At 44.8% G+C, this 26,535-nt stretch overlaps 2 protein-coding genes across 5 annotated transcripts; one reads left to right on the top strand and one right to left on the bottom strand.

Annotated features, from left to right (window-relative positions):
• Positions 1-14,293: 14,293 nt before the first annotated feature.
• Positions 14,294-17,236, top strand: LOC123146038 (60S ribosomal protein L18a-like protein). Its single transcript, XM_044565611.1, has 4 exons — positions 14,294-14,704; positions 16,273-16,366; positions 16,458-16,575; positions 16,953-17,236. Exons 1-4 carry the CDS (start codon positions 14,413-14,415, stop codon positions 17,010-17,012), a joined length of 564 nt encoding a protein of 187 aa, XP_044421546.1. The 5' UTR covers positions 14,294-14,412; the 3' UTR covers positions 17,013-17,236.
• A 1,206-nt stretch (positions 17,237-18,442) lies between these two features.
• Positions 18,443-26,290, bottom strand: LOC123146072 (CASP-like protein 5A2). Of its 4 annotated transcripts, XR_006472596.1 has the most exons (4): positions 25,748-26,284; positions 24,568-24,700; positions 24,177-24,420; positions 18,449-19,231 (listed from the first exon to the last, which is right to left on the bottom strand). XR_006472596.1 is itself a non-coding variant. In XM_044565658.1 (3 exons), the coding sequence occupies exons 1-3, from the start codon at positions 26,212-26,214 to the stop codon at positions 24,274-24,276; spliced, it is 747 nt and encodes a 248-aa protein (XP_044421593.1). In that variant the 5' UTR covers positions 26,215-26,284; the 3' UTR covers positions 24,055-24,273. The 4 variants fall into 4 exon arrangements, 2 of the variants coding, with proteins under 2 accessions (XP_044421593.1, XP_044421602.1); XR_006472606.1 differs by lacking the exon at positions 24,568-24,700 and having other exon boundaries at positions 18,443-19,231; positions 24,177-24,406; positions 25,748-26,290; XM_044565658.1 differs by lacking the exon at positions 18,449-19,231 and having other exon boundaries at positions 24,055-24,420.
• Positions 26,291-26,535: the final 245 nt, after the last annotated feature.

Raw genomic sequence — 26,535 nt, forward strand, 5'->3', positions numbered from 1 at the left:
GAATTGCTCAACTAGTGAGCAAGTACTTAGATTGTCTGAGTACTACAATCGCTTGAATCAAGTGGGAGTTAATCTTCCAAATAAGATAGTGATTGGCAGAGTTCTCTAGTCACCATCACCAAGTTACTGGAACTTCGTGATGAACTATAATGCAAGGGATGACGAAAACGATTCCCGAGCTCTTCGTGATGCTGAAATCGACGAAGGTAGAAATCAAGAAAGAGCATCAAGTGTTGATGATTGACAAGACCACTAGTTTCAAGAAAAGGGCAAAGGGAAAGAAAGGGAACTTCAAGTAGAATGACAAGCAAGTTGTCACTCCCGCGAAGAATCCCAAAGCTGGACCAAAGCCTGAAACTGAGTGCTTACACTGCAAAGGAAATGGTCACTGGAAGCAGAAATGCCCTGAATATTTGGTGGATAAGAAGGATGGCAAAGTGAACAAGGGTATATTTGATATACAGGTTATTGATGTGTACCTTACTAGTGTTTATAGTAGCCCCTGAGTATTTGATACTTGTTCGGTTGCTAAAAATTAGTAACTCGAAACAGGAGTTACAGAATAAACAGAGACTAGTTGAGGGTGAAGTGACGATGAGTGTTGGAAGTAGTTCCAAGATTGATATGATCATCATCGCACACTCTCTATACTTTCGGGATTAGTGTTAAACCTAAATAAATGTTATTTGGCGTTTGCGTTGAGCATAAATATGATTTGATCATGTTTATTGCAATACGGTTATTCATTTGAAGTCAGAGAAAATAATTGTTGTTCTGTTTACATGAATAAAACCTTCGATGGTCATACACCCAATGAAAATAGTTTATTGGATCTCGATCGTAGTGATACACATATTCATAATATTGATGCCAAAAAGATGCAAAGTTTATAATGATAGTGCAACTTATTTGTGGCACTGCCGTTTGGGTCATATCGTGTAAAGCGCATGAAGAAACTCCATAAAGATGGATTTTTGGAATCACTTGATTATGAATCATTTGGTACTTGCAAACCGTGCCTTTTGGGCAAGATGACTAAAACTCCGTTCTTCGGAACAATGGAACGAGCTACTGATTTATTGGAAATAATACATACCGATGTATGTGATCCAATGTGTGTTGATGCTCGTGGCGAGTATCGTTATTTTCTGACCTTCGCAGATGATTTGAGCAGATATGGGTATATCTACTTAATAAAACACAAGTCTGAAACATTTGAAATGTTCAAAGAAATTCAGAGTGAAGTGAAGAATCATCATAACAAGAAAATAAAGTTTCTACGATCTGATCATGGAGAAGAATATTTGAGTCACGAGTTTGGCCTTCATATAAAACAATGTGGAATAGTTTCACAGCTCACGCCACATGGAACACCACATCGTTATGGTGTGTTCGAACGTCGTAACCGCACTTTATTGGATATGGTGCGATCTATGATGTCTCTTATCGATTTACCACTATCATTATGGGGTTATGCATTAGAGATAGCTGGATTCACTTTAAATAGGGCACCATCAAAAATCCGTTGAGACGACACCTTATTAAATGTGGTTTCGCAAGAAACCAAAGTTGTCGTTTCTTAAATTTGGGGTTGCGATGCTTATTTGAAAAAGTTTCAACCTGATAAGCTTGAACCCAAATCGGAGAAGTGCGTCTTCATAGAATACCCAAAGGTAACTATTGGGTACACCTTCTATCACAGATCCAAAGGCAAGTTATTCGTTGCTAAGATGGATCCTTTCTAGAGAAGAAGTTTCTCTCGAAAGAAGTGAGTGGGAGGAAAGTAGAATTTGATGAGGTAATTGTACCTTCTCCCTTATTGGAAAGTAGTTCATCACAGAAATCAGTTCCAGTGATTCCTACACCAATTAGTGAGGAAGTTAATGATGATGATCATGAAACTTCAGATCAAGTTGCTACCAAACCTCGTAGGTCTTCCATAGTAAGATCCGCACCATAGTGGTACGGTAATCATGTTCTGGAAGTAATGTTACTAGACCATGATGAACCTACGAACTATGAGGAAGCGATGATGAGCCCAGATTCCGCGAAATGGCTTGAGGCCATAAAATCTGAGATATGATCCATGTATGAGAACAAAGTGTGGACTTTGGTTGTCTTGCCCGATGATCGGCAAGCCATAGAAAATAAATGGATCTTCAAGAGGAAGACAGACGCTGATAGTAGTGTTACTATCTACAAAGCTCGACTTGTCGCAAAAAGGTTTTTCGACAAGTTCAAGGTGTTGAATACGATGAGATTTTCTCACTCATATCGATACTTAAGTCTGTCCGAATCATGTTAGCAATTGCCACATTTTATGAAATCTGGAAAATGGATGTCAAAACTGAATTCCTTAATGGATTTACTAAAGAAGAGTTGTATATGATACAACCAGAAGGTTTTGTCAATCCTAAAGGTGCTAACAAAGTGTGCAAGCTCCAGCAATCCATCAATGGACTGGTGCAAGCATCTCGGAGTTGGAATACACGCTTTCATGAGTTGATCAAAGCATATGGTTTTATGCAGACTTTTGGAAAGGCCTGTATTTACAAGAAAGTGAGTGGGAGCACTACAGCCTTTCTAATAAGTATATGTGAATGACATATTTTTGATCGGAAATAATGTAGAATTTTCTGGAAAGCATAAAGGAGTGTTTGAAAGGATTTTTTCAAAGAAAGACCTCAGTAAAGCTACTTACATATTGAGCATCAAGATCTATTGAGATAGATCAAGACGCTTGATAAGATTTTCAATGAGTACATACCTTGACAAGATTTTGAAGTAGTTCAAAATGGAACAGTCAAAGAAAGAGTTCTTGCCTGTGTTGCAAAGGTATGCAATTGAGTAAGACTCAAATCCCGACCACGGCAGAAAATAGAAAGAGAATGAAAGTCATTCCCTATGCATTAGTCATAGGTTCTATAAAAGTATGCCATGCTATGGACCAGACCTATTGTATACTCTGCCCTGGTTTGGCAAGGGAGTACAATAGTGATCTAGGAGTAGATCACTGGCATTGGTCAAAATTATCCTTAGTGGAATAAGGATATGTTTCTCGATTATGGAGGTGACAAAAGGTTTGTCGTAAAGGGTTACGTCGATACAAGTTTTGGCACTGATCCAGATGACTCTAAGTCTTAATCTGGATACATATTGAAAGTGGGAGAAATTAGCTAGAGTAGCTCCGTGCAGAGCATTGTAGACATAGAATATTTGCAAAATACATACGGCTCTGAATGTGACAGACCCGTTGACTAAACTTCTCTGGCGAGCAAAACATGATCATACCTTAGTACTCTTTGGGTGTTAATCACATAGCAATGTGAACTAGATTATTGACTCTAGTAAAACCTTTGGGTGTTGATCACATGACGATGTGAACTATGGGTATTAATCACATATAGATGTGAATATTGGTGTTGAATCACATGGCGATGTGAACTAGATTGTTGACTCTAGTGCAAGTGGGAGACTGAAGGAAATATGCCCTAGAGGAAATAATAAAGTTATTATTTATTTCCTTATATCATGATAAATGTTTATTATTCATGATAGAATTGTATTAACCGGAAACATAATACATGTGTGAATACATAGACAAACAGAGTGTCACTAGTATGCCTCTACTTGACTAGCTCGTGAATCAAAGATGGTTAAGTTTCCTAACCATAGACATGAGTAGTCATTTGATTAACGGGATCACATCATTAGGAGAATGATGTGATTGACTTGACCCATTCCGTTAGCTTAGCACTTGATCATTTAGTATGTTGCTATTGCCTTCTTCATGACTTATACATGTTCCTATGACTATGAGATTATGTAACTCCCGTTTATCGGAGGAACACTTTGTGTGCTACCAAACGTAACAACGTAACTGGGTGATTATAAAGTTGCTCTACAGGTGTCTCCGAAGGTACTTGTTGAGTTGACGTATTTTGAGATTAGGATTTGTCACTCCGATTCTCGGAGAGGTATCTCTGGGCCCTCTCGGTAATGCACATCACTATAAGCCTTGCAAGCAATGTGACTAATGAGTTAGTTGCGGGATGATGCATTACATAACAAGTAAAGATACTTGCCGGTAACAAGGTTGAACTAGGTATTGAGATACCGACGATCGAATCTCGGGCAAGTAACATACCGATGACAAAAGGAACAATGTATGTTGTTATGCGGTTTGACCGATAAAGATCTACGTAGAATATGTAGGAGCCAATATGAGCATCCAGGTTCCCTATTGGTTATTGACCGGAAACGTGTCTCGGTCATGTCTAAATAGTTCTCGAACCCGTAGGGTCCGCACACTTAAAGTTTGATGACGGTTATATTATGAGTTTATGTGTTTTGATGTACCGAAGGTAGTTCAAAGTCCCGAATAAGATCACGGACTTGACGAGGAGCTCCGGAATGGTCCGGAGGTAAAGATTCATATATTGGATGATATGGTTAGGCCAAGGGGTCAAGCCCATGAGGCTTTAGGTCAGTGCTAAAGGAGTTTTGCGGAGGCCAGGGGGCCAAACGCCGGAGACCCTGGCATCTGGCCCTGGGCCAGACGCTGAGGCCCATGGCGTCTGGGCCAGACGCCAAGGATTGTGGCGTTTGGTCCTGGAGTCTGAGTGGGACTCTTGCCTTTCGGGCAAAACCGACTTTGAGGAGGCTTTTGCTCCAAGTTTCGACCCCGGGGCTAAACATATAAATAGAGGGGCAGGGCTAGAACCAAAGACACAACAATTGATCCTCGATAATAACGTAGCGGTGCTTAGGCGAAGCCCTGCGTCGGTAGAACATCATCATCGTCACCACGCCGTCGTGCTGACGGAACTCTCCCTCAAAGCTCGGCTAGATCGGAGTTCGAGGGATGTCATCGAGCTGAACGTGTGTAGAACTCGGAGGTGTCGTGCGTTCAGTACTTGGATCGGTCGGATCGTGAAGACGTACGACTACATCAACCGCGTTGTCATAACGCTTCCGCTTTCGGTCTACGAAGGTACGTGGACAACACTCTCCCCTCTTGTTGCTATGCATCACCATGATCTTGCGTGTGCGTAGGAAATTTTTTGAAATTACTACGTTCCCCAACACCCCCTTCCCCCTATATATAGTGAGGGAGAGAGAGGGCAGCCGCACCCTGACACGCCCTGGCACTACCATTCCTCCCTCTCCTACACCTCTTCCTCCTCCGTAGTGCTTGGCGAAGCCCTGCCGAAGAACCACGAGCTCCATCGCCACCACGCCGTCGTGCTGTCGGAGTTCTCCCTCAAATTCTCCTCTCCCTTGCTGGATCAAGAAGGAGGAGACGTCACCAGGTTGTATGTGTGTTGAACACGAAGGCGTCGTCCGTTCGGTGCTTGGATAAGATCTTTCGCGATTTGAATCGCCGCGAGTACGACTCCATCAACCACGTTCTTGTAACGCTTCCGCTTAGTGATCTTCAAGGGTATGAAGATGCACTCCCTCTCTCTCGTTGCTAGTATCTCCTAGATTGATCTTGGTGACATGTAGGAAAATTTTGAATTATTACTATGTTCCCCAGCACTACTGCCACCACCTATGGTCGACGACACTCACGCTGCAGCCTCGCCGCCCTACCTCCCCTCAATCTCCCCCCACCATCGTGCTTGATGCCGCTCCTGGCCATCTGTCTAAGCCATGCCGACCTCCAATTCCGGCAGACCCTGCACCCCACCCCCCACCCGCCGGCCCACCACCCCTTAGACATTGAGGCCTAGCTTCCCTTGTGAACCTGCACCCCCCCACACACACACACACCCCTAAGATAGACACTGAGGCCTAGCTTCCCTTGCGAGCCTGCACCCCCACACCCCTAAGATAGACATTGAGGCCTAGCTTCTCTGGCGAACCGACCTCAGTGCTCCACGCGCCTCCTGTTTCCTTCCCACCAGAAATCGACTGCCATTTTCAAGCGACCGAGATACTGCTAAATTGATTGCATAAACATATGCTAATATGCTAATCAAGTACACTTGCTCGAAATAGGCTTTCGCCCCGCTTTATAGATAAAGCATACGTCCATACAAACAAGTCTCAACCATAGTCAAGGAAACTGTTGGGGCCACAACACAAACACGCCCAAACAAAAGAAGAAAAAACATAAAAAGGCCGCCAAGGCAAGCTACGAAGCAGACAAACGGTCAGAGAGCCGACACGCGGAAGACAGCAGAGCTGCCAGATAGAGCTGAAGCCGGTCACGATCTCTCGGCCTAGCGAGCGGATGTCAGTGCTACAAGAAGGCAAGAAATTTGAAGAATGAGTCAGAAGCACGCCGAGGGAACACCCGCTCAATCACGATCTTATTGTGAGTAGTCCAAAGAGTCCACATCATAGCCGCGAAGATAAGCTAGAATAGTCGGCGCTTACGGCCAACCTGAGTGGCCTTTACCTGCAGAAACTCTGCAAGGTCATGGGCCTCCCACTCCGGTCCCAGAGCCTCACGAACAAAGCACCAAAGTGCATGTGCTGCTACACACGAGAACAAAATGTGTGTTCCCGTTTCCAGGATGAGGCAAAGGGGGGAAAGGGTCATTGCCCGGACCATGGCGTTTCAGCACCTCGGTCCCCGCAGGTAAACGATCTCTGAGAAGCTGCCACATGAAAATCTTGATCTTCAGGGGCATCGGCGCCTTCCACAATGGGGATAACCACTGGAGAACCAGCAGCCGGCATAGCACCTGGTAAGCGGAACTTACGAAGAATTCTCCCAAAGGAGAAAGACTCCAAGAAACAGTGTCAGGATCCTGGGATAGAGGAAGAGGGACTACTTCCCTCAAGTCTGCCCATTCCAGCACCTCAGCTGGTCCGAATGAGCGGCGGAATGCAATATTCCATCCCTCATCCAAAGCAGCCACAGAAACAAGAACATACGGGTCATCACAAATCGCAAAGAGCCTCGGAAACCGCATGCGGAGAGGCTCCCCATCAAGCTAGGGGTCCAACTAAAACTGGTCCCAGACCCATTACCAACTGAGAACCGTAAACCCAGCCTAATCTCCTCCTTGATGTCCTGGATAGATTTCCAAATCTGGGACTCAGCCGAGAGCAAGCAAGCCAAGAGGGGTTGTCTATGTAGGTACTTGGACTTAATCAACTGCAGCCACAAACCTCCATCTCCCCGCAAGATCCGCTAAACCCAACGAAGCATGAGCGCCACGTTCATACGGCGAGACGCAGGGATGCCCAACCCACCTCGGTCCTTTGACAAGCATATGTCAGCCCATTTCACCATATGATACTTAGGCCGACCATCCCCTGCCTGTCAGAAGAACCTAGCCAGGTCCTTGTCAAAGGAAGTATGCACACCCTCGGGCAAGATGTACATCCCCATCATATACATGGGGAGGCTGGCAAGGTTAGAACTAATGAGGACGGTTTTGCTTCCTTTAGATGTGAACCTACCGCACCAGGGCTCCGCACAGGACGCTACTCGTCTCACAAGCGGATCATACCCACTCACCAAAATCCTGGACTCAACCAGGGGCATCCCCAAGTAAGATATGGGGAATGAAGCCAACCTAGAATTGAGGTTATCCACGATCCTGTGCTGCTCAGCCTCCGAGTAGCCAAGAACCACAACCTTGCTCTTATCAAAATTAATCAAATACACTTTACAATCAATCATATCTTAAATGCATACAAATTACTGAAACTGCAATTAAATCAACAGGAGATCACTGTAACTAACTTGCTCTTCTCCTATCATCCATACCCAAATTAACATAACCACACCTAATGAACTACTTGATCATCACTCCCCGCAAAAATAAAACTACTTGATCATCACCACCATCATATAACGATCCCTATACCAGAGGCGGGAACAGATAGTCCCAATACTCTATGCCAATCTCCTCAACCTCGATCGCTCGATTCACAGCACCTCCGACGTCAGCGCTCGTCACGCGCCGATCTTGCATCGTTGGCGTTCCGTGGTCCCTCCTCGAGCTGGCGAATGACACCATCTGATCGGAGCTTCCATTTCCATACACCGCCGTGAGATCAGCGTCGACAGTTCTTGCATGATCGGCGTCGGTGGCACTGCTCCTCCTTCTCCTCTTTCGGCGCGCCAGGCCCGTGGAATGGTCACCGGCGTCCAGGAACTGACCGTTGTCGCGCTCCAGGTCGAGGCGGCACTGCACCTTCTCGATCGGGAAGTTGAGGTGCGCGCGCGGGCCGCGCATGCGCAGCGCGGCCACGTCGTAGGCGAGCGCGGCCTCGTCCGCCGTGGCGAACGTGCCCAGCCACACCCGAGCGCCCCGCCTCCGCGTGTCCCGGATCTCCGCCGCGAACTTGCCCCACGGCCGCCGCCGCACCCCCCTGTAGCTCTTGGGCAACGCCACCTTGCCGACGGCGGCGCTCTGCTCCTGGCCTTCTCCCCGAGGCGAGGCTGCTGCGAGCGGTGGCTGCTCAGCGACGGGCGGTGTGGCCGCGTCCGCCACGCTGAGGAACTCGTCCCACTCGTCGGCGCCCATGGAGATCCACCTTCCGAGGCTCGGCAGCCGCTGCAAGATCTCCGAGCCAGCCTGATCCACGAAAGATGTGGACGCCGTCGACGAGGACGTGGGCATCGGCGTGCACGCTGTCGGCGTCTCGGTCATGATGGTTGCCCACACGTTCTCCAAGATGTTGCTCGTGTCGCGCGCCTGTGGCGACGACCCCGGCGCTCCGATCGCCATGACAGCGCTACACAAATTCTCAAGTAATTTTATCTTGCAGATCGACACCAATCGAGGCGAACGCTGCGCGCTGCGCAGGGTTTATATACGTCTGAGACGATCGGCCGGGCGAACTCGTGGTGTCACGGCTGACACGGGCTGGCAGTTGGCGATTCCCGGCGCTGCAAGTCAGAGCGTGGCCGAAGTGCGAAGCTAGGTCGAGAAATTGACGAGAAGGAAGCCATAGCTTAGCTGGGTTGCAATGCAGAACGAGTAGTGTAAACTTAAGCGCATGCAATTCAACCGCCGCGCCGCCGCGCAAGATCTCTGCAGGAATTCAGGGATTTTCGTACGTGTGCATGTGCATGGTGCCTTGCGACCGCCGGCTTTCTGCACGGGATATGCTTTCTTTTTCGGAGGGGCTAAAACTCAGTCGACTGAGTTTTTATCAAGTCTCAGTCGATTGAACTGGCTATTAAATTTCTTTGTTGTTTCAGACTTTTTTAATGTTTCGTGTGAGCAGCCCACGTAGGATCCATGCTTCGGGATGGGCTCTCTTTTTTTTTTTTGTTAGGCTGGGGTTTGCGTGGGGGCTGGCCATTGGTTGGGGCCTTTTCCATTGTTAGTTGGCCTTTCTTTCTTCGTCGGGTTGTCAGTTTTATTTTTGTTTGTTTGTCTCAAAAAAAGTTTTATTTTTGTTTTGTCCCACATTTTTCATTTATTCTTATTTATATGTTTGTTTTTCCTTATTATATTAATTTTTTACATGTATGTTTTATGCTTTTGTACCATTTATTTTAGTTATTTCTTATTCTTCTCTTTTTTGTTTTTTCATTTTTAACTATTTTTTCTATTTTATTTTGACGTTCTTAACACGCATTCTGTTGCACTACCTTACTGTGTACCTTGAGGTGCGTGAATGCCCATAATGCAACCTGCAATTGCATGTGTCACAACACGCTTACAACTGCAAGGGGCACAATGCGACTGCAACTGAAGGGGAGAATTGCTGGTCAATTGCAGGCTCATCACTAGAGCTGCAATTGCACTCGTCGCACCCCGCTTGCAACTGCAAGTGGTACAACGCGGCTGCAAGTGGAGGGGAGGGATGTCGGTCAGTTGCATGTCCATCACTAGAGTTGCAACTGCACATGTCACAACCCGTCTGCAACTGCAAGGGGTACAACGCGAGTGCAAGTGGAGGGGTAGGGATGTCGGCCAGTTGCATGTCCATCTTTAGAGTCACAACCTGCCTGCAACTGCAATGTGTACAACGGGACTGCAACTGGAGGGGGGGATGTCGGCCAGTTGCATGTCCATCACTAGAGTTGCAACCGGCCAGCAACTGTAAATGGTGCAACGCGGCTGCAACTGGAGGGGAAGGAATGTCTGTTAGTTGCATTTCCATCACTAGAGTTGCAACCCGCCAGCAACTGTAAATGGTGCAACGCGGTTGCAACTGGAAGGGAAGGGATGCCCGTCAGTTGCATTTCCATCACTGGAGTCACAACTGCATGTGTCACAACCCGCCTGTAGCTGCAATTTGTGCGGATCAATTTTTTATTTTTATTTTATATTAACAATACAAAATAATTTTTAAAAATGTAAGAAAAATTATATATATATATATATATATATATATATATATATATATATATATATATATATATATATATATATATATGGACCGAAATAGAAGATGTAGTAATGCTCTGCCGAAGGGAACGATGAAAGAAAACAGGCTGAATCCTAGCCCATGAGCGATTACACGAGGGCTTATAGCAAGAAAAGAGAAAAAGCAACTATGCCGGCTGAAGGAAAATGTACAGCCCACGCCCATATGCATGATTTGCTTTTAGAAAAAAACACCGACATGCATGACGTCAGCCGACTGAGACTTTACCAAGTCTCAGTCGACTGATGCCTAGTCAGGCCCCTACCAGTAGGGTTGACTAATCGCATGAGTAACCATGCATGCAATGCATAGGTCAGCTCACTTCTGGCGTTTCTGCTCTGTACCCACAGGCAGGTTTGACTTGCGTACGATTGTATTTGTGGTAGCTGAAAGTCTGAAACCAGTACTGTATGTCATTCAGTATTTTCATTGGCCAAAAAAAAACATACTAGCATATTAGATATTTTGAAAGTCACATTGTACTTTGTAAACTATCAGCATCTATAGAATACCCAATCCATGCCATTTGGTTCATCATGAAATACATTTTTCATACCAAAACAATACAATTATATTCATCATGAAATACATCTATATTTAGTATATATTGTGGATACCAATAATTTTCTTTATAAACTTGATCAAAGTTTGTGAAACTTAACTTTAGAAAACCAATGAACATTATATTTATGTATTGTGGAACAAAGGGGGTGTATCACTTGGTATTTTCATTGGCCAAATTTTTTGTGTATTAAGATAAGGATTTTCGTGTACTTGGTTGCGCGCGAATGTATAGTTTCAATTGGAGACCTCTTTCAATTGCAGCTTAATTCTGTTGGTTTTCATTCCTTGGTCGTCTACTCTCAGAAGAATTTAACTGCATATATTTTAGTGGTCTGTGATCAGTCACGTATTGTACGACTCTAAACTATTAGTTTCGCCATACAACATCCCCATCGACTCTCCAAAACAATAAGCTAAAAACATCCCTGGACCTCGATCGATTAGTTTAAGTACCTGAATCCCTTGGCGGCCAAGGAAAACCTGCTAATGATTGGGTCAGCAAGACATCAACATGTAGAAAGAGTTGTGGTTTTCTTCCGGCCCTGAATCAATCCAGTTGCTTGGTTTGCTTCACAAGCCATGCAACGCACACATATCCACTTGATCCCATCATGCATGGCGTTCACATCAAAATATATCTCTCTCCGTAGGTCTTACTCTTATCTTTGAACGCGCTCGATGGTTAGCTATAGATTCATAATTAGCTAGGCCTTGATTGTCTGGCAAGTCAACTGGCATGACGAAATCACTCAACCCCTGGCCATTTCTTGATTGTCCTTCTTCTCCCTCGATCAGGGCCACATATATGTATTCAAGATTGCAAGTTGCATTGCTTGCTTTCTCATGGCACGCGCATTGCGTTCCCTTTAATTTATGTGTCCATCTGCTTGAGCGACAAGTTAATTAGCAATCTATTCCTAATTTCATCGTCCTTGATCATTTTGACTTTTTGAGTCGGGAGCACTTGACTGAAATAATAAGCTGGGGGAGCAGTGCGCTCCAAGCTCTGAATTTGTGGAGCAGATCGCGTTCGCACGTACACTAGTACGTTGGGGTTCAGGGAAAATGATCGATGAGATGCTTCCCGGCGCAGGGAGGGAGTGGCCGTGGTAGATACGCGTGCGTGTGCTCATAAAGTATGCCCGTTGCACGATCACAGGTCGCTTCGGGAGGAAGGTTGCAGCAGAATGTTTCAACTTCTTGTGTCCGGACGCATGCATGACGCATGTTGCCGTTCCATCTTCGCAAATACTATTCCCTCCGTTTCAAATTACTTGTTTTAGATTTGTTGATGTATCTAAACACGTTTCCTCTATAATTAAAATGCTTTTATATTAGTTTACAGAGGGAGTATGTCCGTATCTAGTCGAACATAAGACAAGTAATTTGGAAAGGAGGTAGTATAATAAGTAATACGTCCAAATTATTTGAAATTTTACATTTGTCCGAGGTGAAACTTCTGTAAGTTTGATCAATTCGAGAAACAAATATGCTGGTATACACTATATATGAAAATCTAATTATAATGAAACTTGGCCTTCTAGATGTTGGAATATATTTCTATTGAGCTGCTCAAACCCAAAACTTCACCCAAGGATGCACTCGGGATTTGAGAAGGAGATTTGTTAATTATCAGTGCACAATATACATGTTCACCAATTTTGTAGCTCTATAAATTGCTTTTGTTACTTTATAATATTATCACAACATGAGAAAATGCCTCTGACCCCATCTCAAAAGAATCTGAAAAGTACACACACACGGTACACATATACATGTACAGTATGTACGTACATAGAAACTTACTCATGTACACCATCTACGTACATAGAAAGTTTAATAATAACATATGTTCATACGTGGCACACACACAAAAATATGTATATAAAAATGGGCTTATGTTTGTCTTTGGTTTTGGGCCGGAAATTTGTTTTTTTTTCTTTGTGTAGCTTAAAATTACCATATTATTTGATGAAAACTTACAGATATGTAGAGAACACTAATAAGTTTTATATGGAGAAATTGATTTTTCTTTTACTTTCAAGTATCATTTTTTGTTTTTCTAAATATTGGGCTCCATAGAGCCCGAGAGCCAAAAAGTTGCACGACGGACAGGCTCCAGTGAGGCCATTTTTTCTGTCCTAAAAAAAACTATGTTTCAGGTACAAAAAGAAAATCAGAAATAAAGTATGCATGCTCAAATACATGTATACTAGATACGTGAGAATGTTCATAATAATATGTATTCATACATGGTGTACACAAAAAAGACAAATATGTATATCCAATTGTGCTTCTTCTTTTTTTGTTTTTATGTCAGGAATTTGTCTCTTTTGTGTACCTTACAAGTCACCCTATTTTTCAATGAAAATTTATAGATGTGCAGTGAACATGTATAAGTTTTCACGCAATTGTTTTGAAGGTTTCAAATATTGTATTCGACTTTAAAAAAATATGCTATAAAGTTCTAGCAGATGGAACAACTAAAATGAACGTCAACAATGGAAGACTCTTGATGATATTGAAAGCTTCATCAATGAGGCCAACGTCTCTGGACCGGTGCATCTTCTAGAACACCGATGCTGCACAAGCTGAAACTAACATCTGACCCCATAAGATTTGAGGAGAAATTCGCCTAAATAAGTGAAACCTATATATAACCATTGAACATGTGGTGGGACACACCAAGTAACATTGGCATGTTACCGTTCTGCTGCTAAATCAACCTGGGCAAAGATCAAAATAACAGAAGGTTGAGTTGTAAGAGCCACATGAGACACCCACCTGAAAAATAGGTAGAGGACTAATGCTTGGATCGCCAAATAGATGGCACAAGTATTAGGAGGAAGAGATTGGAGGTGGTGTGAGGATGGAGATGAGGGCGTCGAGGGAGGAAGAGATCGATATGAAAGGAGGGAAAATGGTGTCGATTATTCTAGGAAGGGGCACAAGTTCCCATCACACCCTTAGCATAACCCGAGAGATTTTTTGCGGCAAATGACTTGTATTACTCACATAGCCGGGCTATACTCAGAATTAGCAAGTTTGACAATACCATCAGGACTAGAGCCAAGCCAAACGGCAGTACGTCCACTAGTTCTATCATATAACAAGCTAAAGAATGACTAATAAAATTATGGTTTTTTTAGAATAACAGTTTTCCTTTCTTTCTTTTTAATTAGAAGAACAGTTTTCCAGTCGGTGTGAATTAGCAGGTATGGGCTGCATCTGTCCGTGCAGTCACTACTGATCCATCCGCCCAGGCCGTCAACAACGGGCCACCAATTCTACCGGCCCGCGCGCAACCACCAGTCAGTCCACCACCGACCCAAGCGGATCCACGTCCCTTGCCCCTGGCTACATCAATCACACTGCCGTGCCGTTGGCCCCTTCCCTCTCTGTCACCGCCAGCTTCCACACACCTCGTCGGCACGGAACACCGCCCCCCGAGTCAAGGGTCAACCCACCCACCCACCGATCTCCGTCCGTCCGTCGACCATGGGAGCCGGCCAGGACCTGGAGGCCGGCGCCGGCGACGGCGGCGAGAAGGGGATGGCCCACTCCTCCTCCTCCGGCCCGCTCCCGCCGTCGGAGCCGCCGCACCTGCGGGGCCAGGACCCCGCCCAGTACCAGTACGGCACCTTCCACCCCCCTGCCCCCCACCCCGACGTCCGCCCCCACCCGCCCGTCGGCTTCCCCCAGCCCGCCCCGCCCCCCGGCTTCCAGCAGCAGCAGCAGCCCTACGCGCCCGCCGACCCCTACTACGCGCAGGGGTACCAGGCCGCCCCAGGTACAAACAATTCCTCGCATACTCTTGCTTACCATCTTTGGTCGGGGATTCGAGGAGCTCGTGCAAATCGAGGTTTCCGTGGGGCACAACGCCGTGTCAGTGATGCCCGATGATGATGCACATCTCACGGTCGCCTGTGTGCATGATCAGAATTCAGAAGTCTTCGATCCAAAATTCGTGCGCATGATCCAAATTCCAGAACTCTCTTTTTCTCCCCGCTTAGTTCAGCGAAAAATTCTAGTTGTAAATGAACCCTATGCTTTCGCTGAACTAGAAAAATCCATCGACTCACCACATGGATTCTAGGCTAAACAGGCTACTGTTGTTTAAACTGGAACACTAGATAGTTATGTAGTGTTTGCTCCTTTAGGCTAACAAGTCTTGATTAGTATTTGCGGCAATGATTGCGCAGCGGATCGTTACATCGAAGAGAATTGTTGGGAGCATCTAAAGACATATATAAATATAATTCAACAAATTCTTAGTGTGCTGAATTCACTAGCCAAATATAATGTTTGGAAGGTTATTGCCATTCTTCTATCTGTCACCTTATACTTCTAGAAGCGAGCAAGATAAATAATTTCCGATCCTATTTCGCATCAATTACTGGGAAAAAAAATAGGTGCCTAGACTCACACAAGAAAAAACAAATGGGCCCCCAAGACTGTTTTTTTTTCCCGATCAACAGGAGCCTCGCTCCTGGTTCCATCTTTCATAGAAAGACGAAACCAGCATACAGCGTCAGCTTTTAAGGTTCACAGATGAGCTAAGCTCACAAATGCAAAGGCACCTCCTACCCCTCACCAACACGCCAAAGGGCAAACCTACAGCAATTACCAAAGGACCTTACAGCAAGAACAGAAATACTCCCATCTAAGGAGTAACGAGACCAGATCACTTCTTCAAAGAGGGGACTACTTTCTTTTTTCGCGCTAGTTACACCCTGAACACATGGATTCTATCACTGTGTCCAAGGTTCTTCATCAGGTACTCCAGCGAAGTAGCTCCCACATGATCTGCATCACCCACTGCAGCTGCTCAGGAAGAGTCCATCATACTCTCTGCGCAGATCAGCCTGGTTCCAGCTCCAGTGGTGACCTCAATTTCCTGAGTAGCAGATCCCTGAACAGGGCTGCATCCCCCCAAGAATTTCCTTGAGAAGTTTTGCCCAGTCCACTACATAACCCACTATCAAATGCCCAGTCTGTTTCACAGAAATCCAGTTTTTTCTGTTAAATACTAAGGCATTTCTGCAAATCCAAAGTTCACACAGAACTGCAGAAGAAACAATGTTTAAGAGCATGAACTTTTTGTTCCATAGCCAATGAGCAGCAAGTGATTTAAAATCAACAATATCAACCTTTGAAAATTTGTTTAACATCACTTCATATAGCTCTAGCAACGATGCATTCAGAAAACAGGTGATATACTGTAATACTGATTCAATCTCACTAGAGTGAATATACTCCAGAGGTTTGGGTAGGCCTCTTTTCCTAAATCCTAAGATTGTCACAAGACTGAAAAATATACATCCATGTTATATGATAGTCCTGTTTCTGGTGCCTCAGGTTATGGTCCTGTTGTTCAAGGTAGGCCTGTTGAAGGAAGACCCATGAGAATGCGGCGCCTTCCATGCTGTGGGCTCGGCATGGGCTGGCTTCTGTGAGTGCCTCCCAATACGCTTGCTATTTTGCCTTACTTTCTGAAGTTAAACCAGTCCCTCACAAAGTTCCGTTCTCTTGCTGGAACAAAGGTTCATTGCTGGGTTCTTCTTTGCTGCCATTCCGTGGTATATTGGTGCATTCATCCTAATCTGCGTCCGGGTACATGACCACAGAGAGAAACCAGGATATGTTGCCTGCACTGTTGCTGTAAGTTACCTTTCTGATACAACCATAATACTATGCTACTGTTAAGATTTCACATAGAAATTTGAGACTTAGTTTTATGGCCCATCCAACCAGCTTTGTCACATTAACTAAAATAAATTAGCTCAAAAGCTTATACTCAGGTGCTGCTTACACTTACAGTTAATTTTACTTGTGATGGCTCCAGTTAAAATATTGGTATGCCTGAATTGACAAAAGCTCTTTCAACATAGTAGATTTTTACTGTACAGATTTAGCAATTGCAAGTAACATGGTAATCATTAGAATCACAAATTACGACCTATAACCTGTCACAATTAATTGTTTTGTGCAATACTTGGGCTAACTTTGCATTCGAATTTGCTGCATCGCACAAACAGGCTATAATTGCGGCCATTGTTATACCCCTTGGAGTAACAAAAGGAACAGACTCGTGGTGAGCCACCACCAGGTCTTGGCAGGCGGTTCTGTTGCTGAATATAAACATCGTTATTTCAGGCCCAGTTACATGATAGGTTACAAAGTCTGCTGGTTGTATTTCATGTATGAGTGTGTCTTGTATACATATATGTACAGTAAAAAGAGTGGGGCTGCATCTTCGATGTTCTCTTGTATCGATACTTGGTACTTATAGTGTGTAATAAAAGCTTGAATGTACAACACATATCTTTCTCGAGGTTACCTCTCTTTCAAACTTGATGTTGAAATTTGATGTATCACTCAACAGTTGTTACCCCTCCTTGGAGTAACAAAAGGGGAACAGACTCGTGGTGAACTGCAACCAGGTCTTGGCAGTGGTTATGTTGCTGAATATAAGTGGTGGTTGTTTCAGTTCCTGCATCGGCCGTGGCCGTCCTCTTGTGCCTATATTTGATACTTACTGCATTGATGATGCGATGCCCCATAGATATTTCGGGTTTCTACTTTGTAATAAAGCTCAAGTGTTTTCAACACATATTTTATATGAGGTTACATCTGTGTCAACTGTCAAGTTCAGCACTTTCATATGGTATCTCCAGTTCCCCAAAGTAGATTCATATTGTATCTTAAGCAAGTCTCATTTCTCATTATCATAAGGATACTATGCGATATTTACCATCCGAAACAGAACCTATAGTGCCCACATCAATTTGTTAGTTTATGTTCCAGCTTGACACTTTGTTTGTCGAAAGCAGTGATGTTGTTAGTTTAAAGGGAACAGACTCTGCTGCCCATGAAATCTGTTACTCTTTAGGTCCTGGCCATGTTTGGCATGAAGAACCTCTAGATAATTAATCACCATTCGAGTAACAATAAAAAGTAGAAGTGTGATTTAGAGACGAATGAGGGCATTGTGTGCCATGTTGGGAAAAATTCTAGTTTTATGTTTTAAGTTGCCGCTGCGATTTCTCTGCCCCCCATCTCTATGTTGTGGTCATGTTTATAGTAGTGTGTGTGTGTGTGTTGTCTAAATTCCAGACATTTATAGTATCGTGTTTCCATTTATATTAGCGGTTCTTTTCTATAATTGCCCAAAATAGTCTGCCTTTCGTTGTTGTCCGACTAATAACAAGAAAAGTTGTCAGACGGTTGTATTGAACTTAGCTTCTTTTGGACTTGTAGTAGTTGCCATGATTCAGTTTGATTGAGCTTGACGATCACATAACAGTGTGCCATTTTTTTCTGGACCATGGTTTACCCAGTATCTGATGGTCACAGAGCTTGACTGACTTGGTGATTTTTCTAGAAGATAAGCTTCTGCAATTACAGAGAATTCCTAAAGCATATACTCTTCTGCTAAAAAGTGTTATACTGTGAAAGGTCTTGCAAAAATTGCCGAGAAAGCGAGAGTCTTGTGTAAGCGTTTTTCTTCCCTTTCAAAACTGGGCTATTATGTACTATTAACATAAGAACAAATAATACAAGGATCGTTTTTCTTCAGCTCTGGGTTTCTGGGGCATGAAATTTAGACTGATATACGCAGCATGGTGCATATTTCAGTCTAAATTACTTTCAAATATTGAAACTTGTGCTTCTCCACTTAACACTTATGTACTCTTAAGAAAGTGAAGCATATGTTCTGCTTGTCGCACAACTTACATGATTGTTACTAATCACCTCTCATGAACCGGTACTGGCAGATCATTTTGTTCAGATCATCACAGCAGTAAAAGCCATGTAAAAATGATTTTCAGCCGGAACTCTGATGCCATCTACTGGCATCAACATCTATCGGCACTAACATCCTGAGAAAAGACTCTGACCAAGGGGCACTAAGAATGCACTGGGGTTTTTATTTAGAAGAACAACCAAGGGCCTCCTCGACGAACTGATAATTCGGCACTCGTAAGCGACAACGGCGCTACACACAAGTAATCTCAGGGCCTAAGATCCGGATATCGACAAAAAAGTTACGAAACAGAATCAGATATAATTATCATATCAGCAACCTTGAGCTCTAAACAAAGTAGCACATCAGTTAGTTCATCTCCAGATCACAACCTCCAGCCAAGCCTCACATAATAAGAAGGCATGCATCCACACGCTGCTGAAAACAGAACGCAGAGCTTCACAGCCACCCTTCTGAACATCAGAGTTATGTACTCCCTAGTTACTACAGAAATGTCGATAATGCGGTGCCATTGTATAACTGTATCAGATGTGCCACCTAGTTGGTCAATGTTGGGATTCGCCGGATTATCACTTGCGCCTCCGTAAACTCGCAAGAGAAGTGGGCTGGCGATTTTCTGGAAGACTGTCGAACACACACACTCCATTCCTTGTCAGAGATAAGTACACAATACATTTTACATTTTGGTCCTTGCCAAACTTCTATCTTTGCTTACAGGTACTACCAACACTCCCCCTCAAGATGGGGCAAATATATTTATGAGCCCCATCTTGCTACATAGTTTTTCAAAAGATACAACACTAACACCCTTTGTTAATACATCTGCAAGTTGATTTTCAGATCTAACAAAGTCAACTTGGAGAAGTCCCTCGTCTAGCTTTTCTCTTATGAAATGTCTATCAATTTCGATGTGTTTAGTTCTATCATGCTGGACTGGATTGTGTATTAACTTGATTACAGCCTGGTTATCACAAAAAAGTTGCAGTGGTCCTCCATCAAAAAGCCTAAGTTCAGATAATAGTATCCTCAACCACATCAATTCACATAGTCCTGAAGCCATGGATCTAAACTCTGCTTCAGCAGTAGATCGTGCCACCACACTTTGTTTTTTGCTCCTCCAACTAACAAGATTACCACCAACGAAAACACAGTAGCCAGATGTAGACCTTCTATCGTCTAGGCACCCAGCCCAATCAGCATCAGTAAAACCCTCTACTTTTAAGTGTCCATGATTAGAAAATAGAATCCCTCTTCCCGGACAACCTTTAAGATATCTTAGTATTCTGTGCACAACATCTAAATGACTTGATCTCGGGTCATGCATAAATCTGCTCACCAAGCTAACAGCATAGGCAATGTCTGGCCTAGTGTGTGATAAATAAATTAACCGACCAACTAACCTTTGATATTGATGTTTGTCCACAGGATCACCAGAATCTGCTCGAATACGATGGTTCTGCTCAATTGGAGTTGTCGCTGGTCTACAATTTAGCATGCCAGTTTCAGCGAGTAAATCAAGTACATATTTTCTTTGCGATAAGTAAATGCCTTGTGATCCATATGCAACCTCAATTCCCAGGAAATAATGAAGAAAACCCAGATCCTTAACTTCAAATGACTTGGCCAACATCTTCTTTAGGAATGCTATCCCATCATCATCATTGCCTGTGATCACAATATCATCAACATACACAATAAGGATGACAATCTTGCCACTCTGGTACTTAAAGAAAAGGGTGTGATCTGCATTGCTTTGTCGATAACCAATAGAGCATATCTCCTTTCTAAGTCGTCCAAACCATGCTCTAGGTGACTGTTTCAAACCATATAGAGACCTTTTCAGCCTACACACTTTACCCTTTGTTTCTTGTGTACCAAACCCAGGGGGAATCTCCATATAAACCTCTTCTTTCAAATCTCCATGAAGAAAAGCATTTTTAACATCCATTTGAAATAACCTCCACTTATTATTTGCAGCTATAGATATGAGAGCCCTAATGGTGTTCATTTTCGCCACTGGTGCGAAGGTCTCATCATAGTCCACTCCATAAGTCTGACTATACCCCTTTGCCACTAACCTGGCTTTATATCTTTCTACTTTTCCCTCTGAATTTTGTTTTACAGTAAATACCCATTTACAACCAACAACCCTTTTGTTAGGAGGAAGAGTAGTGAGTACCCAAGTATTATTTTTATCAAGTGCTGTCATCTCCTCTATCATAGCAGCTCTCCACTCCGGATATTGTTTCGCCTCCTGCCAATCACGTGGTATAGGTAGAGTGGAATCTAGTGCATCTATAAATGATTTATATTGGGAGCCCAATGATACATATGAGACATAATTAGAAATATCATATTGAGATAGATTTGATGGTAACTTCCCTGCAGTGGAACGTGGCTGCTTTCTGCGAGCGATAGGAATATCTAACTCATCAACTTGAGGAGATGACTCATGCACATCTGATTGTGTCACACTTGGCAAGGTTTCTTGTGCTTGTATTGCAGGAGCTTCTTGAGCTTCATGATCACACCTAGATGGAATAACTTCCTTCTCAGATCGGTTTCTCCTTTTATACACCTGAACTTCTTGTTCTTCATTTGGTTTAGGCCACTGTCTCCTTTTATACACCTGAACTTCTTGTTCTTCATTTGGTTTAGGCCACTTAACAGCTTCATTTGATTCATCTCGTAGCTCCCCCTGTGTCCGTTTCTGTTCAGCTTCTGATGTACCTTCATCTTCATCGTCATACATATCTGCAGCTGGAATCACTCCAACAATCATATTCCTGGATGCTGCTTCATTATATTCTTCACCTTTATCTCCCCCTATCTCGTTGTCCAGATCTGTAGCATCATTAACATATAAATCAGGAAAGACATCAGTTAAATCTACTGATTCCCCATAGAAAGGTTCATGCTCCCTGAACACTACATCCATGCTCACAAACATCCGTTTCTCTGATGGGCACCAACATTTATAACCCTTTTGTTTTCCAGAGTATCCCACAAATACACATTTCACTGCTCTAGGGTCAAACTTGCCAACTGATGGTCTATGATCCCTCACAAAACATACACATCCAAATACCTTTGGTGGCACAACATATGTGGTTTCACCAGTTAGACACTCAAGCGGTGTCTTGTTATTGAGCACCCGGGATGGCATTCTATTCATCAAATAAGCCGCTGTCATCACAGCTTCAGCCCACAAATATTTAGGAACATTCATAGCTAACATGATACACCAGGTGATTTCTAAGAGATGTCTGTTCTTCCTTTCAGCCAACCCATTCTGCTGGGAAGTACCTGGGCAACTAGTTTGATGGATAATCCCAAAGCTTGACAGATACTCATCAAATTGGTTATTTACATATTCTGTACCATTGTCAGTTCGAAATATTTTCACCCGTGCATCATATTGATTCTTGATTAGGTTGTGGAAATCCTTAAAGCATTCAAACACGTCACTTTTATTTCTCAGTACATAAACCCAAGTAGTCCTAGTGCAACAGTCAATAAATGTAACGAAAGATTTGTATCCATAAAGTGACCACACCCCACTAGGACCCCACACATCTGAGTGGATAGTTTGAAATGGCACCATACTTCTGTGATCAGATGAAGTATATATACTACGGGTTAGCTTCCCATACTGACAAGCATCACATACTAGACTTTCTTTGCAAATTTTATTATAGAGAATAGGATACAACTGACCCAGGGTGTTAAAGGATATGTGTCCCAGCCTGCGATGATGAAGAAGAAATTCTTCCAATGGTGACTGAGATAGCACAACAGCAGTCATAGGTGCCATATCATCATCCAAGTAGTATAGACCACCTCGCATAATTCCTGTCCCAAGGATTTTCCAAGTCCCAAGTTCCAGGAATAAACACCATGTTGGGAAGAAGATTACAGCACAATTAAGTTCTCCTGTAATGCAGCTGATGGATAGCAAATTGATTGGGAATGAGGGAACATGTAAAACAGATGATAGAGTCATATTTGGGCAACATTTAACTGTGCCTACTCCCTTAATACTCTGGCCAGAACCATCAGCAAGTCTAACATTTTGCCCTGTAAAATCAGGAGTATAACTGCAGAAATCCTTATATGAACCGGCCATATGTTTAGACGCACCAGAGTCTATTAACCACTGTGTACCAGTCTCAAAATAACTTCCTTTCACAAATTTCGAAGTATTACCACAGGGGTTAGCAGATGTAGCAAATATCTTGGTTGTTGACCTTTCATCAATGATTCCTTCCTTGAACCGAAGCCACTTCTTCAACTCATCAGTAGTCATTTCGACAGTAATAGTCTGAGATTTTCCATCATTTTTAGTTGTCCCCATTGCACTAACATCAGTAGGACGTGCTGCCCGACAGCGATTACAGACACCTCGAAATGCAAAATTTACATTCTCACATCTTGTATTTGGACACAACCAATCCCCCTCTCGCTGCCATGATTTTGCAGTACCACTACCACATCCTTTACCTCTACCAAACCTGAACCATCGTCCCTTTGCTTACCAATCCCGGAAAACAGAGCCTGATATTTTCCATCCATAAAGCTGCAAATTCCCTGGCCTTCCACTACCAGAATGCACACCTTCACACAATCACTCACAACTCCACTACCAATCGAAACTTACTCTGACCCTCACAGCCTCAATTGCACACTGCTCTTTGGTCTACTGCTTTGTTCTTCTCTCCACTCCAAGGCAACAACAACAACCCACGAACAAATTCAGATTTAGGCAACACACCTCTTCTCTACTTGTTGAAGCCACAAGTCATCTTCATCTTCACTACCTCACCAGTTCACCTTTTCTCTGCTCGCACACACAGCAGGCACCAGGCACCTCCCTTTCTTCTCCCTTGCAACCTACCAGCAGCCACAGTTGAAGGGGACCTCACCTTCTACCTTCTCTACACTCCTCCACTGCTCCTCCTCTGCCACACAGTTCCACCAGTAGCAGCAGCAGCCAGGACAGGAGCCCTTCCAAGCAGCAGCCGCAGCCACACCCCACAGAGCAGCAGCAGATCCAGATGCACCAGCAGCTGCCCTTCTCCTTGGTCAATCAGCAGCAGGACAACAGACCAACACTCAGCAGTTCCCGCAGCACCTCCTGCGCCTCCTACTCTGCAGCCAGCTCGCCCAGAACGCGCCCACAACCGCCTGCTCCTCCGCGTCGCGCACGCACAAGAGCAGCCTCCTCTCTCTCCTGACCCCGCCAGGCCTGGCCGCCTTGCCGGTGAGGGACTACGCCGCCACCGCCGGAACGCCAACCTGCTCTGATGCCATGTTGGGATTCGCCGGATTATCACTTGCGCCTCCGTAAACTCGCAAGAGAAGTGGGCTGGCGATTTTCTGGAAGACTGTCGAACACACACACTCCATTCCTTGTCAGAGATAAGTACACAATACATTTTACATTTTGGTCCTTGCCAAACTTCTATCTTTGCTTACAGGTACTACCAACAGTCAAACAGCCCAGTGCTTGCCCCGCGAACTACTAAGCTCTCTGCACTCTGTAGACCGCCATCATGAGGTTAAAGAGGCAGGACGGCGCGATCGCAAACCAGCTAAAGAAAGCCATGGCGGTGGCGGCCATGAAGCTTGGGCAGTGGTTCTCCGAGCACATCATCAGGTCGTCGTTGAGGAGAATGGTGATGCCTGCCGATCCACTTGCTGCAGCGAACGTCGGCGCACCTGGACCTGCAGACAAAACGCTTTTAGGAGAAAGAAAAATGCACCTGATCATTAAATGATTATTTGCTTGTTCAGGTATGTAAAGCTTTTCTAGTGCAAGAGACCACAAGGAATGAGTGACAGAGGGCGGTTTTGTTCTGAGGTGCCTGAGAAAATATGTGACTTACCCAGTCCCCGATGGAGTACATGGTGGTAGCTCGAGGAGACCGGAAGGCACGCTTGACAAGAAGTGCGTAGATGTCCACAGCGCCCAGAGCAAGGCTCCACAGGCATTGCAGGCTTGCTGCTGCGATGAGGAGGCTGCTCGGAAGAGCAACAGTGAGTTCATCTCATCTATAGGAGGAAATCAATCCCGTGTTCCAAGTTGTAAAATCAATCTGTGGTGGAAAACGCTATCTAATCGCCCCACAGAAATAAGGTAGTAAGATACGCTAGCATGCTACATTGTTTCTTCTAGTTCTCGATGCTATACCCCAAGGCCAACACTGACTGAGAATAGATCTTCAAATGTTTCCCCAAAGACAGCAATGTAATGCATATGAGGAATGCCCATTACAACAATCACACTGTTCTGAATTCCAACAACCAGCCAAGCTTATCAGTGCACACAGCAACGAGATGCTTTTGATGAATGCCTAAAAAAACTATGCACACGAACATCAATCTGCTGTTTTTTCACACAAATGGTTATGATCAGCAAACAAGGTCTCAAGCTAAACATTGTTATATCCAAAGGACACAACTATGAACATGACCATGTCACCATCCGATCTAATTGCATTGCCTCTCTCAGGATGCCAAACCAATTCAAAAGGTGTAAAAGTAGCGAAATGCGCAGAAAAATATGAGCATCGGTCTTTGGAGGATCAAGAAAGCACCCGTCTGAAAATCGCAGCTTTCATGTTCATGCTTGCTAGTAGTACTATGTGTCAAGAGAAACCCTGAACCTGAAAGCTCAGGCTGCTGCTTATTTTGTTACTGTGTGGCAAGTATAATTAAGATCAAAATGCATTCAATTCAAGGGAGCATGAAAGCCATCCCCATTTGAAGCATGTACAGACTACAGAGATATTAACAGGTGAACAGACAGCCCCTAGAAATTGGCTAACTACTTCTACTGTATAATATGCAGTCCCCCACTCCCTGAGGCACACACAATGAATGAATGAATCCCTGAAGTATTGAAGTGAAAACAGGATAGCCCCACCTCAGAGAGCATCCGTTCCAAGGAGAAATCGATCTGCTGGTCTGGGAGCAAAAGAGGAATAATGGCAGCCGGATGGTGCCGTGGCAGTGGATCGAGACGGTAGAAAGAAGGTGTGGAGCGAGGGGCGAGCGCGCACGCACCTGAAGGCGGTGACGACGCGGAAGTCGTCGGTGGAGGCCATGGAGGCGACGGCGGCGGCCGCGAAGACGGCCTGCGCGAGGCGGGTGCCGAGCCCCCAGCGCGTCCCCGGCGCCCCCAGCAGGTCCACCATCAGCACCCCGGGCGGCGGCGCGTCCCCGTTCGCGTTTCCCCCCTGCGCCGCCGCAGCCGGAGCCGGGCCCTGCCCCTGCCCCTGAGCTGCTACAACCCCCTGCCCCTGCCCCTGCGCCGCCACAATCGCCTGCCCCTGCGCCGCCGCCGCAGCCGGCTGCCCCTGAGCCACCGCTGCAGCTGGAGCCGGGCCCTGAGCTCCTGCAGCCGGAGCCTGCCCCTGCTCCGCCGCCGCCGCAGCAGCAGCAACCTCCGGGTCCGGGTGCACGAGGGGATGGCTGGGCCGCGGGAGCATGGCGCCGCCGTGGTGGAGCCAGTCCCAAAAGTTGGCCTCCATTGCGCTCCTCCCTGGTAGAGCTGGCCGGCCGGGGTTTCCGAGGGATTTATGGCAGGCAGGGCACGAGCGCGGGTTTTATTTCAAAATGATAGAGTTACAATCTTCAGCGACTAATTCACTGACACACGGTGAAGGTTGCCCAAGCCAACATGCTGTGCTATCTCCACACCGACCAAAGTTCGCTAAACGATCTGCAACCTTATTTTGTTCACGAGTAATCTTTACAGAAATAAAAACCCTATCACTCAAGTAAAACTTAATGTCCTGAACCATATATGGCCATAAGCTGATTTATTCAGAGATGCATCAGGAAGAGCATTG

This window comes from Triticum aestivum, chromosome 1B (genome assembly GCF_018294505.1).
Source record: "Triticum aestivum cultivar Chinese Spring chromosome 1B, IWGSC CS RefSeq v2.1, whole genome shotgun sequence".
NCBI lineage: Eukaryota > Viridiplantae > Streptophyta > Magnoliopsida > Poales > Poaceae > Triticum > Triticum aestivum.